This window comes from Pteronotus mesoamericanus, unplaced genomic scaffold (assembly GCF_021234165.1).
Source record: "Pteronotus mesoamericanus isolate MK-2021 breed Mesoamerican mustached bat unplaced genomic scaffold, CSHL_Meso_final contig_214, whole genome shotgun sequence".
Taxonomy (NCBI): Eukaryota; Metazoa; Chordata; class Mammalia; order Chiroptera; family Mormoopidae; genus Pteronotus; species Pteronotus mesoamericanus.
The window spans coordinates 3,802,080-3,819,623 of record NW_026555089.1 but is presented as its reverse complement, the minus strand read 5'-3'; the positions used below and the strand labels follow the sequence as shown (position 1 = coordinate 3,819,623).

Sequence of the window (17,544 nt, the reverse complement as noted above, 5' to 3'; positions counted from 1 at the left end):
CGCCCGGCCTTCGCCACAGCCCGGGCGGACGCCGCTCCGCGCCCGGCCCCTCGGCCGGCCCCGCGATGAAGGCGTCCCAGGCCGCGGATGAGGAGGCGCCACCGGGCGCGCGGTCGGTCAAGGTGGTCCTGGTGGGCGACGGCGGCTGCGGGAAGACGTCGCTGCTGATGGTCTTCGCCGATGGGGACTTCCCCGAGGTGAGTGCCAGAGCCCTCGGGCACGGCGCCCACGTCTGTGCGCTCATCCCCGCCTGACCACGGCCACACAGGGACTCCTGGTGTGCCCCGTCTGTGCGGGAGCTGCCGAGGATGTGTGCCCCCGCTGGCCTCCAGAGGGGTCTCCCGGCAGAGTGCGCCCTGCTCAAAGGCAGTTCTCACCATGCCATCCGGAGTGAGGGCCTCAAGGATGTCATCTGGGAGCGCGGCACCTAGCCGTGTCGGTGTCACAGGGCAACCTGGTGGGAGCAGGTTATAAGGGAGCACTCGGTGCCACTGCATGGCTAAGGGGAGCTGACCTCTGGAGCCAGGCTTCTGAGTTCGAATCACAACTTTGCCATTTACAGCTGTGTGCCCTTGGGCACGCTCCTTACCCTCTCTGTGCCCGGTGCCCACCACCCAGGGTCACTGCGAAGAGTGAGTTGTTAATACAGGTCAGGGGTTCTGCGCTGAACCTGCAACAGGAAGGACTCACTACAGACAGCAAACGTCTTTCTTGGGAAACATCTTATCTCCCACAGCTCTGCCCCTACCGTGGACATCCCCCGGGCTCTGCCCTGGAGGGTAAGAGTGCATCAGACTCAAGTCAGACAGCTGATTGGCACCTTGGCACTCCTCGCGAACTGTGTGGTCCTCAGTGACTTGCTTAACCTCTCTGAGCCTCTGTTTCCTCACACGACCTCATGGGCTGTGGGGAGCCAGAGAGGTGGAAAGGTAGGATTAAAGTAAGGCTGAGAGATGACCCTGCATGGTGCCTGGCACGTCCTTGATGCTTGGGCGTATAGACTATCAGTGCTTCACTAGCACACTCACTGACTGTCCAGGTAGACTTGCCAGGCCCCAGCACAGGGGCTGAACCCACCCGCTGTGCCCTTCTCAGCCCAGTTCTCCTGGGAGCCGTGGGTTTGCCCTCGGCGTCTCTTCTCCCGCCTGCCTCTCCCAGCGCCCTGCAAACCCCTGGGCTTGTGCCCGCGCTGGGGGGTCGGATGGTGGAGGCAGGAGAGGCCAAACCTGGTAACAGTGTCAGGCCTTTCTTTCCACTGTGGCAGCATCGAGCAGACTTGTGGTTTATGGAGCTGACGTCACCTCCTTTGGCCAGTTCCATTTTTTTAAGTTGTGGGAAATGTGTTTCCAGGCCCCCAGATGCCGCCCGTGGGAACCCAACAATTATGGCACAGGGTGGAGAGCACCACAGAGGGGCCAGGCCAGCGGGTCCCAGGAGAGGGGTTGGGAGGGGCCGCGCCTCACCACCAGTGTCCTGGGCTCTGAGACCAGTGTCCCTGAAGGTGAGACCCATCCCGATTTCAAAGGTTACAATATGGAGGTGGGCATCTCACGGTTGATGAAATGTGTGTTGAAGGACACACTGGAGCTGCCCAAGGGAAGGGAGGGCACATTTGTCAACTGGGGGATGGACCTGGCCTTGCCTAGGCTCCTCCCGGTTTGGGGACTCTGAGTTCCCAGGAATCCCTCTGCCTCCAGGCACAAGAGAGTCCTCTTCGTTTAAAAGGAACACAAGGTCCAGTGGTGGGAAAGGCCTTCATTTCAGAGATGGGTAAACTGAGGCCAGAGAGACAGAGTCTCACTTTGGGGCACAAGGCACAAGTAGTGGCAGTGCTGGCCTGGAACCCAGGTCTCCCTGCCCTCTGCCGCCCCCAGTGCTCTGCCTGCTGGACCCAGCCTTCTGCTCCTGCCCCTGAACGCCTCTTCCCGGCAGCCCTCCAAGACCAAAGAGCCGGAAGCTAGGAGACTTGGGGCCCCATCTCCCAGGCCTCCTGTCTGCAGCAAAGAGCAGAGAGCAGGCTGGGACTTGGAGGGAACTCAGCGACTTTTGTCTGGCAGTGCCCCCACCTCAGGTTCAGGGCAGAGGGAGCAGAGTAGGAGCGCTCCTGCAGCAGGGCACTCCCAGCTGACATTTGAGGCGGCAACCGCTCCCGGGGGGCCAAAAGCCCAGGGACTCTGGGCAGCAGGGTAGGGACGGGGCAGGGAGTACCAGCCCTGCCTTCCAGAACCAGCTGCGTGCCCTGGTCCACACAGGGACTGCCGTGGGTGCACTGCTCAAGGTGTACTGCCCCTGACTCCTCTCTCTTGAGCTATGTCCCCATCCCGCGATGATCCGTCTGCCCGTCTATAAGCCCCATGAGGGCAGACCCGAGCCTGAGTCATCTCTGCCCTGGTCTAGCCCAGGTCTGGCCCTGCCCTTCTGAGCGAGGACAGCTCAACAGATAAGGATTAGGTGCTATTGATCCTGTGCACAGAGAGTAACCCTGCCTGGGAGTTCAAAGAACAAAGCAGAAGATGTAGACAAAGTCTCCAGGATGACATTCCAGAGTAGGGAGACAGGTTGTGATAATTACAAGCCAGAGGAGCAACCCAGCCCCACATCATGGAATGGGCCTTTCCTGCTCACTCCTGGCACCAGGGGCTAGAGTTGGTGACCTCAGGCGAGGCAGGTGGCTGAGGACAAAACCTGGCTCCATCTCTAGCCAGCTGACCGTTATGATACCTCGGAGCAAGTTTCTTCCTCTCCCTGGGCCTCAGCATCCTCATCAGGAAAATGGGGATAGGACTGATTTTCCAAGGTTGGAGGGATCAGACACATGTGGGTAAAAGGCTGTGCACAGCAAATCCCTAGAGAAGGTGGGTAACAGTGTCATCTCCACAGGCATTTGCAAAGTACTGACTTGTGTCTCCCAAGAGCGGGTGGCACGTGCCCTGCCCCTCAGGTCAGGAGGGGCCCTGCACAGGACCTCCCTGCGGGTGAGTGGGTGGCCGAGGCGGAGCTCAGCGGGCGTCGGTGCCCTCCCATTACAGGCTGGTGGGGGTAGGGGCACGTGCCGGAGGGATGGACAGAGGCTGGCAAGCAGCTGTCTAAGTGGCAGACACTGATGCAGGGCCTTACCTGCCAGCCAGCCTTCCCGTCACACTGTGAGGTGACGCTGTTCTCCTTTAACCAGGGACGAAACTGGCCTAAGGTCACACAGCCGGTGAGTGCCACAGCCAGTCTTAAGCTGGGTGCATCTGATTCCAGAGCAGTGCTCCTCGGCACCGTGTCACACTGTCCCCTGCCAGGCAGAGGGGCAAGGGGACGCGTGCGGGAGCTTTTCTCTTCCTATTCCTAGAGAGGGTAAAAGGTGACAAGAGTCCAGGACGGGTCGAACCGCTACCCCAGGGTCATCTTCATGTCTCCATCTGCCCCAGCCGCCTGCTCTGGGACCCTCCTTTCGCCCCACCTTGCCCATGCAGCTACCCAAGTGCCCCGGAAGGCTCCACCTTCCCCGGCCCAGAGATAGGGGGCTGCCCCTCCCAGAGGCCAGGGCCTGACTCTGCGGCCTGGCCACAGGCAGGCCCCGCACAGCATGGGCGGCGGGGAGGACTGGGTCTCCGGGGCTGTCGCCCTGCTGACCAGCCCCCTGAGCAAGGGAGCGAGGCCTAGGGACCCAGCTGCAGTGGTCCAGCGTGCCCCGCTGGGCAGAGGGCTTGTGTGGCAGTTTTGAAAACCTCCTCACCTGTTGCTCAAACCTTATCTGTAAAGGATCCTCCCCCACATCTTTTTTTTTTTAAAGATTTTATTTAAAAGAGAGGGGAAGGGAGGGAGAAAGACGGGGAGAAACAGCAATGTGTGGTTGCCTCTTCCGCACCCCCTACTGGGGACCTGGCCCACAACCCAGGCCTGTGCCCTGACTGGGAATCGAACCGGCAGCCCTTTGGTTCGCAGGCTGGTGCTCAGTCCACTGAGCCCCACCAGTCAGGGCTGTAAAAGCTCTCCCTTGATTCCTGTGTACAAAACCCGTCATCTTTCCATTCACCCCTCTTTTACGGAGAGGAAGCAAGCTCCAGGCTGGGGGCCGAGGGGAATCTGGCCCATTTGGCCTTCTCTTGCGCCCAGACCGGGCAAATAAGAGAGGCAGAATCCACAGGGGCCGTGGGAGGGGATCCTGGAGGAGGTGGCATTGGGCAGGGGTCTCAGTTGGACTATGAGAGGTGGAAAGGCAAAGAAGAGACACTCAGAACATGCTCCTCAGGCAGGCACTGAGTCTTGTTCATTTCTTGCTCCCAGGGTCCAGAACTGGACTCAGAGAAGGTACTATGACCGAACATATGAATGAATGAACGAATACACAAATGTAGGTTAATGTCATTCCAGGAGGAGGGGATAGCATGAAGGAAGGCTCAGAAATGGGACAGTCCCCCGTCCAAGGGGACAAAGATAAAAATAACAGTGGCCGGCATGTGTGGAATGTTTATTTTGTGCTGGGCCCTGGGCTAAAGGCTCTGCATGGAGCATTTCAGTGAAGGCCCACGGCAGCGCGCTGTGGTGGGTGCCTCTGATACTCCCCCTGACATTGGAGGAGCAGGGGCCGGCGCCTTGCTGGCACACAGCTGGGAAGTGGTAGCTCCAGGCCTCAACCCACCAGACCACTTCCAGAAACAACCACACTCTGCCAGCTCCCACCAAGGGCGGGCCCGTGGGCATCGCTGGGCCCTGGCCTGGGCACCGGCCTGCCCGCTCTCAGAAGTTGCCCTCACCGCCTCTCCTCACCCCCTTCTTCCTCAGAGCTACACCCCCACGGTGTTTGAGCGGCTCACTGTTAATCTGCAAATGAAGGGCAAGCCTGTGCACCTCCAAATCTGGGACACAGCAGGTGGGTGTGCAGGACTGGGGGAGGTACAGGGTGGAAAGAGGGGCCCCAGGTGCCGGGAACCAAGCCGCGCTCCTACCTTCTGAATAGGGGAGGCTGACCAATCTCCAAGGGACATGTGTGGGCCAGGACTAGGGCCCTCCCGGGAACCAGACCCTCCTTGCTTTTGAGCCTGGGTCCGCCGTTGCCCCGACCCCAGGGCAGCCTGACGTGTCCTGGAGACAATGGGGCAGCCAGAGCTCTTTGCTCTCAAGGGGTGGACGGTTCCTGGACTCAGCATTTCACCCTGGCTTTAGCTTCTGTAAGATCTGCCTGACCTTGACGTCTGCTCTCCAGCCTCCTGACCTTGCCCACAGAAGGTTTTCAACGTCAAATTTACATCAGATCTCAAGCTACCCTCAGAGAGTCCTAGCAGCCTCCTGACCTTGCGTAGGCAAAGATGTCTTTGCTGGGGTCCCACCTGCTTCTCTCCCCTCCCCTCCCCATCCCCAAGCCCAGGGCAAAGCAGGCCCTGAGTGACGGCCTCGACCCCTCCAGGCTGGGCCTCCACCTTGCCCCAACCTTTCAAAACAGGGATACCCCAGCAAATGGCCTCGCCCAGGCCAGGACCGGCATATCCTGCCGGCAGGCCAGGGGAACGCTGCCCCGAGGGGGACATTCACGTGAAATGGCAATCTATGACCCTGATCCAGACACACACATGCACACAGCCTGGTGGGATCCCTGGCTTGATTTTGGGGTGGGGCTGACAGTGGATCTGGAGAGGGTGACCATGCCCGTTCTACCAGGACAAGTTGATTATGATCGCCTGCGACCCCTGTTCTACCCTGACGCCAGCGTCCTGCTCCTCTGCTTCGATGTCACCAACCCACACAGCTTTGACAACATCTTTAACCGGGTAGGTACTTGGGGGGGCGAGGCACAGCCCCCACAGCCAGGCCACCCTGCTCCACCCCCACTCAACCCAGTGGACTGTCAGGGCTCAGCAGGCCCTGGGTGACATCAAGGCCGGTGCCTTTGGCAGCAACTTGCTGGGGGTGCTGTAGGGATTTGGTGGGAGGGCCTGTCCCCTGACCCATAGTCCAGTGCTACTCATCTGTTTGCTACTGCAGATTAAGAACACTGTGGTTCTTTTACTGTGACCCCACCTGAGAATGCGGGGTGACCCAGAGGCCCCGGAATCTCCCCCGCCTGGGCTTGACCAAGGTCACATGAACCGTCAGCTTCCAGCAGCTTCCAGCCTCGTCTTTGTGACCATTGCCTCCCAGCAGCCCTCAGGATGCTCCACAGTTATACCAGGGCTTCCAGAAGTACAGGTGTCAGGGCCTCTGAGTGAGCAGCGCTCCAGGGTTCCTTGGAGCATCAGTAATAACGACACACCGATGCGGGCAGCATGAGAACTCACCTCATGCCAGCCACTATTCTGGGCACTCATATACTTACTCAGCTAACTCCTTTACAACATTAGGGAACAGATACTATTACTACCCCCAGGTGGGATCACTTGCTCCAAGAAGCACATCTATTGAAGTGGTAACACGGGGATTTGAACCCAAGCATTCTCTCCATGCAGTCATTCAGAAGTATTGACTGAGCGCATCTATGTGCCAGGCGCTATTCTAGGCACTGAGGACCGGGCGAGATGGTGGTGGCTGGGACCGGGGTTCTAGGCGAGGGGGTGGTAAGAGATGGGCAGATACTGAATCTGTTTGAGAGGCGAAGCCATCAGGATTTGCAGGTGGTTTGGCCGTGGGTGGGAGAGAGACATTTTGACCAGAGTAACTGGAAGGAGGACTTGCCATTTCCCAAGATGAGAAGGAGCAAGCTGGGGGGCGGCTGGGGGTGAGGGAGGCAGGGACCTGTTGGATGTTCCAGTGCAAGTGACAGGTAGGCAGGTGGGAGCCTGAGTCTACTGTTCCCCGGAGAAGACTGGGCCTGGCCGATCCATTCAGGCGCTGCTGGTGTGGAAGAGCCCTGGACTTGGGGCAGTCACCTGGAGGTTGCCTGAAGGGCAAGAGCAGCTAGAGGAGAGGCAAGCCCACAGCTCAGGGGTAGGGGTGCTGGTAAGGCCCAGAAAGAACCAGGAGAGTGGGGTCCTGGGGTGGAGTGCAGACCGGGTCTCAGGAGGGCGCAACAATCCCCGGGTCAGGGCTCAGGCAGGATGAGGGCTGAGGACTCGCTTTGGATTTAGCAAGGTAGAGTCATGGAGGAGACCCCTGTAGAGGGCTAGGGTGTGGGGAACCTGCGCAGGACCCCACTCCGGCCCCACGTGGCTCCAGGAGCTAGCCGGTTTGATGCCAGGTTTTCGTGAACGGACAAACAGAGCAGGCGTGCACTCCCGGACAAATAAAGCCTTGTCTCTGGATTCCAGGCTCCTGGGTTGTAGTCCAGGCTGAAATAACCTGGAGCCTCACATTCCAAAGAGCAGCTGACTCAAGCTGAGGGTGCTCCCTCCCACAGGCAAACAGCTGCTGCAAGCACTTCGTAAGCCGCTTTGCCTTTACAGGATCACTTCTTCGCTTACACGTTTTACCCAGCCAGGGAGGCAGGCCTGGGAACTCTCACCTTGCGGGAAGCAGGGCACTGACATCAAATGCTGCCACTTCCAGTCGCGGGACCAAGCCAAGTTACATAGTCTCTCTGGGCCTCAGCTACCACACGTGTACAATGGGGTTGATATGGAAGTTGCTTCACAGGGACGTGAGGGGTTAAAGGGTTCGCAGGTGTAAAGTCTCAGAGCCTGGCCCCGAATGGGCCTCCCCTGAACAAATGCTGGCTGCTGGCTGCTGGCTGTGCTGGTGCTCAGCTGCCTGGGCAGCAGGAGGAAGGCTCGTTCTCCCCTCTGCAGAGAGCGCAGCCCTTCTGGCAGCTGACTCACCCCTCCCCTTCCGTGCAGTGGTACCCAGAGGTGAATCACTTCTGCAAGGAGGTGCCCATCATTGTTGTGGGCTGCAAGACTGACCTGCGCAAGGACAGGTCCCTGGTGAAGAAGCTACGGAAAAATAGGTTGGAGCCCGTGACCTACCACAGGGTAGGAAACCCAGCCCAGGGGGAGGGTGCTGGGAGAGGGAACCGCTGGGATACATGGACCGGCACAGCCTCAGGGCAGCGCCAGGCGCCCAGCACATTCAGGGTGTGGGGCAGGGTAGGGGTCGCCTTGCAGGCAGCTGTGGATCAGAGACGGTTCCTATAATACTCTGGAAGGTTCTGCCTGTGAAAAAGAGAACCAGTGATGTACACATCATAGTCCTACACACCCACGTCTCAGGTGGGGAAGCTGAGGCCCTCAGCTCATCAGTCTGCAGGTCCCTCTCTGCAGCACACCTGGGAAGCTAGTTGGTACCCCAAGAGGAGAGGCCCAGCCCAGAACTGAGGCAGGAAACCCAGTGAGGCCTCGGGAGCGCTTGGTCAAGCAAGGGGGCGGGAGCTATGGGTACCCTAGAAAAAGTCGCCTTCCGCTTCCGTGCTGGAGACTCCCGAAGCTGGTGGCCGAAAGGGCTGCGGGGAGGCTGGGCGTGACGTGCCCCAGCAGCCCCTACTCACAGCTGCCGGTCCACCCTCCCTGTTAGGGCCAGGAGATGGCCAGGTCCGTGGGTGCAGTGGCCTACCTCGAGTGCTCGGCACGGCTCCAAGAAAACGTCCACGCCGTCTTCCAGGAGGCGGCCGAGGTGGCCCTCAGCAGCCGCAGTCGCAACTTCTGGCGGCGGATTACCCGGAGCTTCTGCGTGGTGACCTGAGGGCGTGGGGCACTCCCAGCCCAGACAGCCCCAGCAGCTCCGCATGGAGCTGGGCAGTGACCTATTGCCCACTTGGACCCAGTTCCCAGAATGTGACCGAATTGCCCCTCGAACAGGTGGTCACCACAGAGGTTGGTCCCCGGACCCTGGGGCTGAGGTCCCTGGACTGAAGAGAAACCCCCCTGAGGCCTGAGGAAGGGGGTCCCGGGGTCCATCAGCCCTGTGGAGGGCTAGTCCTGGAGTCCCCTGTATCACTTAACACCCCAAGCTCGTGGCCGCGCAACCTGGCGCCACCTCGCGGCTGTTCTTGGAGCTGCATCTTCAGGATGCACCTGGCGGTCCTAGGACCCACCCGCTCCCACTCACCGCGGCCAGAACTCACACATGGCCCCTTCTCCCTCCACCCCGCCCTTCCCAGTATTAACTGTAACAACTAAAATGGCATCGCCAATTAATTGTGGCACGTCTCTTTTTTTTAAATTTTTATTTACTGATCCGAGACAAACATTGATTTGTTGTTCTACTTATTTATGCATTCGTTGTTTGGTTCTTGTATGTGCCCTGACTGGGGATCGAACCCGCAATCTTGACTATCTAACAATGCTCTAACCAACTGAGCTACCCTGTCAGGGCTACCACACTTCTTGTTTCGAAATACCTTTACACACATGCTCTGGGTAGGATAAGAGCCCACCCCACGAAGGTGCTAGAGTGGAACTGTCTGGATCCATGCCCTGCCCTAGACCCCGCCCTCCCCTTCTCCCCTTCACTTTCTCTGAGAGCTCTGTCACCATTTGGCACGGTCCTGTCTGTGTCCATGTGGGATGGGCAGCTTCCCTAGAGCACAGACTGGGCCAGATGGAATCCCTGTGCCTCAAACAGAGCCTGGCATACAGGAAGCAGCCACAGACCCTGAGCTCAGAGAAGGAAGTCCAACTTCCGCAGCTGGGGACTTGGGCTCCCCTCTTCTGACCGCAGCCCACCTCCCCCTACCCGCTGGATGCCTGGGACACCTGGCGCCCCAGCCACACCCGTGCAGCACTGGCACCCATGCCAGACTCCGTGCCTTTGCTCAGTCTGTTCCTCCACCTCAGCACGCCCTTCCTCCCAGTCACTCTCTGTTCTCCCACAAAGCCCTTCTCCAGCAAGCCCTCGGATCTGCCGGCTTCCTCGCTCCGCCTCACTGCACCCACACCGCAGCATCTTTGTCAGGGCCCCTTGGCTAAGAAACTGGCTCTTTCTTCCTGTGCTGTGGGAGAGGCCAGCTTGAACTCCTGAAGATGACAGGTCTGGTGACGGGACCAGGTGTCTGGGAGGGTGGAGGTGGAGCAGGAGACCAGTTGGGCAGCTACAGATGTCCAGAAACAAGTCAACGCAAGTCAAGGCCAGGTGACTTCTGGGTGGCAAGGATGGACTGCGGGAAGGGCGGGGATGCTGAGAGGGAGGGGGGAATGCCGGCCTCTCCCCTGTATGAGAGACTCAGGAGGAGGAAAGGCCCTGCTAGGCACTGGGACTGGGAGCGGGGGAATGTCAAATGACTGGTTTCCAGCTTCAGGCCCGATCCTGCCCATCAGCCACACACAGCCATCCCGGGTGTCCCAGGAGCGCAGAGAGTGGCAGTGCTTGAAGACACCCACCCACTGAGGAGCCAGGGTTGTTATTATGAGTGGTTATCCTCCTCCTCCTCACCAGGCAAACTCTCCCGCTTCTCACATCCCAGCCTGGCAGGACAGGCACAGCCAGACAGGCGGGAGCTGGCCGGGGAAGGCGAAGCCCACTGGCCAGCGGGGCCAAGAGCCCCAAACCACAGTGCCTTCGTTTCTCCACACCACTTCCTCCTGGCCTCGGGCTGTCTGCCAGGAAGGCAAAGGGCGGAGGTGGGGACCCCAAGTCATCTCCAGGACAGGCCACTCCCTGGCATCGTCGGGTGGACAGGGTGAGACACCCTCTGTCTGTGAGTCATGAAGCTTCCCCCTCCCCTGTCTGCCTGGACAGCACTCTGGGCTCCACATGTGGGTGTGGGGAAGCAGCGGCTGGCAGATCACCCCACTTCAGGTGACCTCCTCCTGCTCTTGTGGAGGACGAGAACCTGGAGGACAGCCTCCAGGAAGTCATCGCAAAGCCACTGGGGCGAATCAGCTAAGCCTGTGGCCCAGCTGAGCGGCCCAGAGATCCGGAGCTGGCTAGCTGACCATCCACCCTCCGTGCCAGGACTTCACCTCCAAGTTAAATGCTTCTGATTAAGGTCCGGTTGTGGAAAGTATGGCATTTTCCTGGGTTCAAATCCTGGTTCTGCAATTTACCAGCTCTGTGACCTTGGGGGAGTCACTAGGGCTCTCTATATGTCAGTTTCCTTACCTGGAAAATGAGGGTAAGAGTAGGACCGACCTCTGGGAGTGTTGCACGAGCTCATGCAACTAGTGCTTATTCGCTCGGTTTTAACTACTAACTGTAGTTATTAGCTATGAAATGAGGGCCATTATTTACTCTGCAAGGTTGTTGCAGGATCTGCAAAGCAGGAGCAAGCATGGACGTGTTTGATGGATGCTGGTCTCCTTTTCCCAATCTGGGTCACCACACCCTGAGAGGAGGAGGGAGGGAGCTCAGACCCTCTTAGTAACAAGGATGGGGAGCCTCAGAGGGGAGTAGACAGGGAGCGTGAGGCTCTTTGTGAGGCCAGCTGGACCCTGTGAGGCAAGCCAGGAGGATGGACTGGGAATTCTTCCAGGGTTCACGTTTGCAGAGGAGACACCAAGCCTGGTCCAGTGTTGAGCGCCGGGCAGGGGGTGGGGAAGGTGACAAGGATGTGGTTTTTGCTTTCCATACCTCCATCCTCCATCCTCTATCCTCCATGGGGGTTCCAGTGCGGAAACAAGCAGCCAGGGAGGTGGGTGTCCGGTATTTGCCCAGCAGCCCGCTCCTGCCGCTAAGAGGAACAGGAGGGGAGCTGGAGATATGGCGACCAGGAAGGTGCTTCCCACTGAATGAAAGACACAGCCTACCCAGAGCCTGCCCACCACGCCCATGCACCCGAAACAGCATTGTTCTAGGACCCTTACTCCTGTCTGCCACCCGAAGAGCATCGGAGTCCTGTCTGGTTGGGCCCTGTAGGTGACATTCTGCACATCCTACCTCAATTCTGTCCTTACAAGCCCCCACTTTACAGATGAGGAAACAAGTTCAGAAAGGTGAAGATCAGGACCAAAAGCAGTGAGTGGCAGAGCTGGGCACTTGGACGCAGCGTTAGGTGGGATTCCCAGCTCCTGAGCTCCCCTGGGCACGGGCAGGCCACTGGGCCTCGGCCAGCAGAGGGCAGCAGGGCCCAAGCTGAGGAGCCGTCCCCCAGCCAGGGGAGGCTGGTGTGCCGGCCCGCCAGCCAGGCGAGCAGAGCTGCCCCATCACACCTTCATGTCCTGGGGCACTATCCGTGACACATCACCCCCACCAGCTGCTACCCACTGAGAGATGCCACCCCAAAGTTACACTGAAGGAAAAAACAGCCTCAGGGTGGCCAAGTGACTTGACCATTCCGGCCATTCTGGCTACACTGTCCAGTGTGTTCTGGCTCCGCTGTCCAGTTTGTTCTGGCTCTAGGTCAGAAGCTAGGGTTCAAATCTTGGCCCTACAATTACCATCTTGCAGGATTATGGTCAAGTTCACGGGGTGGGAGTGAGATCAAAGGAAACATCTCGGACAAGCTATTCCCACAGGGCCACATAACCCAGGCTCGCTTTTTACTTTATGCTACACCTGGGGAGGGGACTGAGGAGTCTCAGGCCCTGCTCCTTTCCCCTGAAGTTTCTACTCCAGAATTTGTGACATAGTTCAGGGAAGATGATCAAAATTCTCCAAGAATGTCAAGGAACCCAAGGGCGTGCTCCCAGAATGTGAAGTGCTGTGAGTCGGCACCTGGAGCCAGAATTATTGGGGGAGAGAGGGCAGCGGGAGGAGGCGGGGAAAAGGAGGAGGATCTGCAGGACCCCGCGGTCCTTCCTGCTGAAGAACCACCCACAGGGAGACCCAGACCCTGTGATGGGGGCAGGAAGCAGCTGGGGAACTTTCAAATTTTCTTCTCTCCGTATTCCCAACAGCTGAAGGAGCTGAGTCACGTGACAAAGCATAGTCATGTGACCAAGAGGTGACACCCCCTCAGGGCTTCCCTCTGGCCCAGCAATGCCACTTTAGACACCTTGGGCTCTCCTTTCAGTTTCCCACTCCAACTTCTCCACGACCCTCAAAAAAAGATATGGCCAGATAAGGAGTACTTCACAATTGTCACGAGCCCTAGGTTCCTCTCGGCAACTCCAGTCGCCTCTGCCCCACCCCCAGGCCGAGACCACCTGACCACAGGGTGTCAGGCAGACGGGAGTGCCCCGTCAACGGCCACCGCTGTGACACACGGAGATCTCTTCCCTGTTTCATTTGCCCAACTGCCTCCTCCTGCTTCCTGGGATCTCGTCCCGAGGGAGCTGTGCCATTTGTTGTGGTTGTTACCTGTATTTTGGTCGCCTCTTCCGTTCATTCACAATTCTTTGTGGAACACTTACTGCAAAATCTCCAGCCCCGTACCTGGACCCTCCCTGATTTCTCTGTCCTCTGTGCAGAGTAACCTGGCTGGGAGGCAGCATCCTTCCTTTTTGGAAGTCGGACCACCCACCGGACCCTCCCCCTCCCGGACCCCAGCAGCCAGGACTTCAGCAACAACCATTCCTCCCGCTCTCTCCCAGCCTCACTCAGGACTTTGAATCTGGGTCAGGAGATGGAGAGGGATGTTTGAATTCATTGTGGTGACACTGGCAGTATTTTTTTTTCCTTTAACAAGTATAAAGAGCTTATTACTAGCCAGACAGTTCTAATATTAACTCAGACAATCCTTATAACCACAATACTAGGTAGGTACACTTTTCACCAGCCCCATTTTACAGATGAGGTAACTGAGGGACAGAGAAGCTAAGAAATTTGTCCAGTGTTACAAGCTACCAAGAGATGGGTTTTGAGCCTGGGCTGGATGCATGTAAAATCCAGGCAGTGCAGGGGGCGGGGGCAGCACTAACCCCTAGGCAGCGTCCAGAAGGGCTAACCTGGGCTCCGACGGCCTGTCTGCTCCCTAACTCTCTAACTCCCTCTGAGTGATCTGAAAGCCTTCCCATAAGACCCTTCTCTGCTGAAATTAACCAGCCCCCTCTGAGGTTCACAAGCTCTGAGGAGCTCAGGGCAGCTGAGAGCCCACATGAAGGAAAAATTGGAAAACATTAAAAATAGGATTTAAGCCCTGGCTCGCGTGGCTCAGTGGATTGAATGCCAGCGGGCAAACCAAAACATCACTGGTTTGATTCCCAGTCAAGGCACACGCCTGGCTTTCAGGTCAAATCCCCAGTTGGGGGCTTGTGAGAGGGAACCGATCAATGTAGCTCCCTCTCCTTTTCTCCCTCCCTTCCCCCCTCTCTAAAAATAAATAAATACATCTTTTTAACAAATAAGATTTAAAATACTCTGTTTCATGGTCAACCAAAATAAATAACTTGATAATTTGCATATTTTCTAATTTTCTAGGAGAAAACTTTTGTGTAGTTGTAATGATATTGTCACACAGTTTTGAATTCTGCTTTATTTCACTTAACATTTTAGCCTAAACATTCCTATATTACAAACAACTTGTGAATATCATTAATTTTTTTAATTTTGGAATAATTTTAGACTTAAACAAGAATTACAAAAATAGCATAGAGTCCCCATAAACCCTTCACCTAGCTTCCTCTAATGTTGACACTCCTTTACCAAAATTAAGAAATTAATGTTAATACCACTTATTAAATTCCAGACCTTGTTTTTCCCAGTTTTTTCACTAATATCTTTTTTTGTTGTTGTTCCACAATCCAATCCAGGATACCACAGTGCATTTAGGTGAATAACATTTTATGTGGCTACATAGTATTTCATCTAGTGAATATTCTGAAAAGTTTTTTAAAATTTATTCTCACTATTTCTAGTTTTTCTGCTATTAAGCTTACTCAAAAACATCGAATACTATATTTAAATAGGAGCCCTGCTGACCAGCAGAACTTTCAACTGCTCGGTGGCCCTGCATCACCACCACCCCCGCTTGCGCCAGCGAGCGGACGCGTGTGTACACACACGTACCCCCACGTGCAGAAAAGGAAGCTTAGGTTAGGAGACCCACCCAAGGTTACAAGGTGCTGGCAGGATGCAAGCTCAGGTCTTCCTGCTTTTGAATCCTGTCTGGAGTGACTGACTGTCTCCTAATTGAAATTCTGTCCCATCAAAGTGCTATTGAGGTTTTTATTCAGAATTGTTCAAAGGAGCCTAGGAATCAGTAAACCAGAGAAGAAAGGTTTTAAAGAAGGGAAAACTCTTTCTGGCTTTTTCCATGACACTCTTGGTTACAGACACATTGATTGACTGTCAGTAAACAAGGCCAACTCGGTGGGTGGGGCCTGGGCTTCCTCTTCGGTAAAGTGGCCCTGATGATAGTTCCTCCCTACAGGCTCGCTTTCAGGCCCGTGGCCTGGTCAGTGCCCTGCAGAGGGGATGGCTAGCGGTGTCCCACGGAGGCCGCTCTGTCATTAGAGGTGTCCCTACAGCCAGCCTGCAGGGCAGTTCTGCTATGGAACTTTTGGGGGAAGGGAGTGTTGCTGCTTTCCTCTCCCACCTCTCCAGTCTTGCAGGACTGCTTAGGGCTCCCCTCAAGCGCCCCCTCTGGTAGGGCAATTGTCTGTCAGCTCATTTAGTGTCCCCAACGACCCTAACAAGGTGGGTGTTCTTAACACAGAGGGGGAACATGCGAGACTTCCCGGGATTTGAACTTCATGATCTTCACCGCTAAATTGCACTGGTCCCTTCCTAGCGCAGGTTTCCTAGTCCTCCCGCCTTGTCCCGCTGAGCACCTGCCCCTCAATTCCTTAGTTCCAACTGCCAGCCCCACTGTCCAACAGGGGAGACGGAGAAGTGCTTGGAGGGGGCAAAGTAAGTGCTCCAGCGAAGAAAAAGAGGGAAGGCAGGAAAGAGGAAAGAGATGGAGGAGAAAATGAACAATTTTTGAAATAATGTTATTTTATGTGAAAAATTCATCAAAGCCCCTCTGCAATCTTTCTCCCAAAATCCATAACCCCTATCTAATCACGAGAAAAACAGCAAATGCCAACTGAGGGACATTCTACAAACTGCTTGCCGGGTCCTCTTCAAAACTGTCAAGCTCATCAAAAATAAGACAAGTCTGAGAAACAGTCACAGCCCAGAGGAACCTACAGATAGTATGACAAGCAAAGGTGCTGCGGAGCCCCGGATGGGATCCTGGGACAGGAAAGGGCATTAGGTAAAAACGGGGGAAGTCTGCATAAGGTATGGACTTCAGTTAATAGTAATGTGTCAGTACTCATTCATTGCTTGTAAAGGCTGTACCAGGCTAAGATACTATTAATAGGAGAAAGTGGGTGCAAGGATGTAGCACAACTCTCTGTACTATCCTCACACTTCTTCTGTAAATCTAAGAGTTCTAAAGCACAAAGGTTATTTAAAAAGTAATCAGATAGGCCCTGACCAAGTAGCTCAGTTAGGTAGAGTATCATCCTGATACACCAAGGTTGTGGGTTTGATCCCTAGTCAGGGCACATAGAAGAATCAACCAGTGAATGCATAAATAAATGGAACAAGTTGATGTTTCTTTCCATTCTCTCTCTCTCTCTCAAATCAATAAATAAAAAAATTTTTTTTTAAATTTTACCGGAAGTTTCCGAAGGTGGTTGTACGTCCTATGATCTACGCTAGGGCAGGGGCCCGGAATCTCAGCTGAGAGCCTCTAAACAGCCTAATCCTCACGGCCTGAGCCCCCTGTACCTTGAGGGGCTTCCCGAATGGAACGAAGAAAGCACACCTGCTAAGGGAATGTCCCAGAGACCTTGCGACAGACAGCTCCCCTGGCTCCCCAAACAGTGCAGACGACACTCATTAAATGCTTGTCAGCTGTCTAAGGCCTGAACACCCCACATCCAGGCAAGACAGATAGGACGGGTACAGTTCACACCTATTTGTGAAATTCAAGTTTGGAACTGGAACACAAGACCCAAATGAACGGGGGTGGGGTGGGGTGGACCTCCTGAGGTTTAAACAAATAGACTCTGGCAGCTGACAATAGAAATGTTAACAGCCTTTGATGGGTTTGTTCACACATTTTTACTCTCAGGTGCTGTGTGTCTCCCAAGCCCAAATTCCCTTAGCCCAGGAATTGGAGTGGCCAGTTAAATCAGTAAATTATCCCAACACTCTTTCAAATCGGATCTAAAAGATCTTTGGCCCAAAGAGCTCATTTGGGAGTCCCAGGGCCTGGCCCCGCCCCTGGGCTGACAGCCCAAGTGACCCTGGTTTCGAGGGCCCAGGACACCAGTCCCGTCGCCCGCCCCCCGCCCCCCCCCCCCCCGCCCCGCCAGGTCTCTGGGTTGCAGGCACAGCAGCTCCCAGGGCCTCTCCAGACTCACTGGCCGCTCTTCCTCCCCCACTTCCCCGCTCCGCCCCAGCCAGCCTCGTCAGCAGAAGGGATCTCGACAGGTATTAAAAGGACTGTGGGGCTGGGCAGAGATCGCAGGCCACCCCTCTGGTCAGGGAGGCAGGTCACTTGGTGGGAGGCAGCCGTCCACTAGCCAGGAGGAGCCCTGATGCTTCACTCACCTAGCCAGAGCCCCCCGACGCCTCTGGCTGAAGTCCTATTCAGTTTAGCCTCACGGGGCAGTAATCTGTGGTCACCTGTGCTCGGGGCTGGCCCCTGGAATGGCGGGGGCGGGGGGGGGGGCGGTGGTCATGGTGGAGGTGAGGGAAGAGTTTTGGGCTATGCCAGGTGGGAGGGCCTTGGAGGATGTCTGCAGCCCAGTGGAGGGGGGCAAGAGCCACAGACAGGGCGGGCTGGGCAGAGCAGCAGACCCGCCTAGATGGAGGATG

The 17,544-nt window shown here is 56.3% G+C and overlaps 1 protein-coding gene across 2 annotated transcripts; it reads left to right on the top strand.

Moving 5' to 3' along the window:
- RHOD (ras homolog family member D) lies at window positions 1-9,072 on the top strand. 2 transcript variants are annotated; one of them, XM_054570557.1, is made up of 5 exons: window positions 1-197; window positions 4,774-4,861; window positions 5,647-5,756; window positions 7,755-7,864; window positions 8,428-9,072. In XM_054570557.1, exons 1-5 carry the CDS (start codon window positions 66-68, stop codon window positions 8,588-8,590), a joined length of 603 nt encoding a protein of 200 aa, XP_054426532.1. In that variant the 5' UTR covers window positions 1-65; the 3' UTR covers window positions 8,591-9,072. The 2 variants fall into 2 exon arrangements, with proteins under 2 accessions (XP_054426532.1, XP_054426531.1); XM_054570556.1 differs by having other exon boundaries at window positions 7,755-7,889; window positions 8,428-9,070.
- Window positions 9,073-17,544: the final 8,472 nt, after the last annotated feature.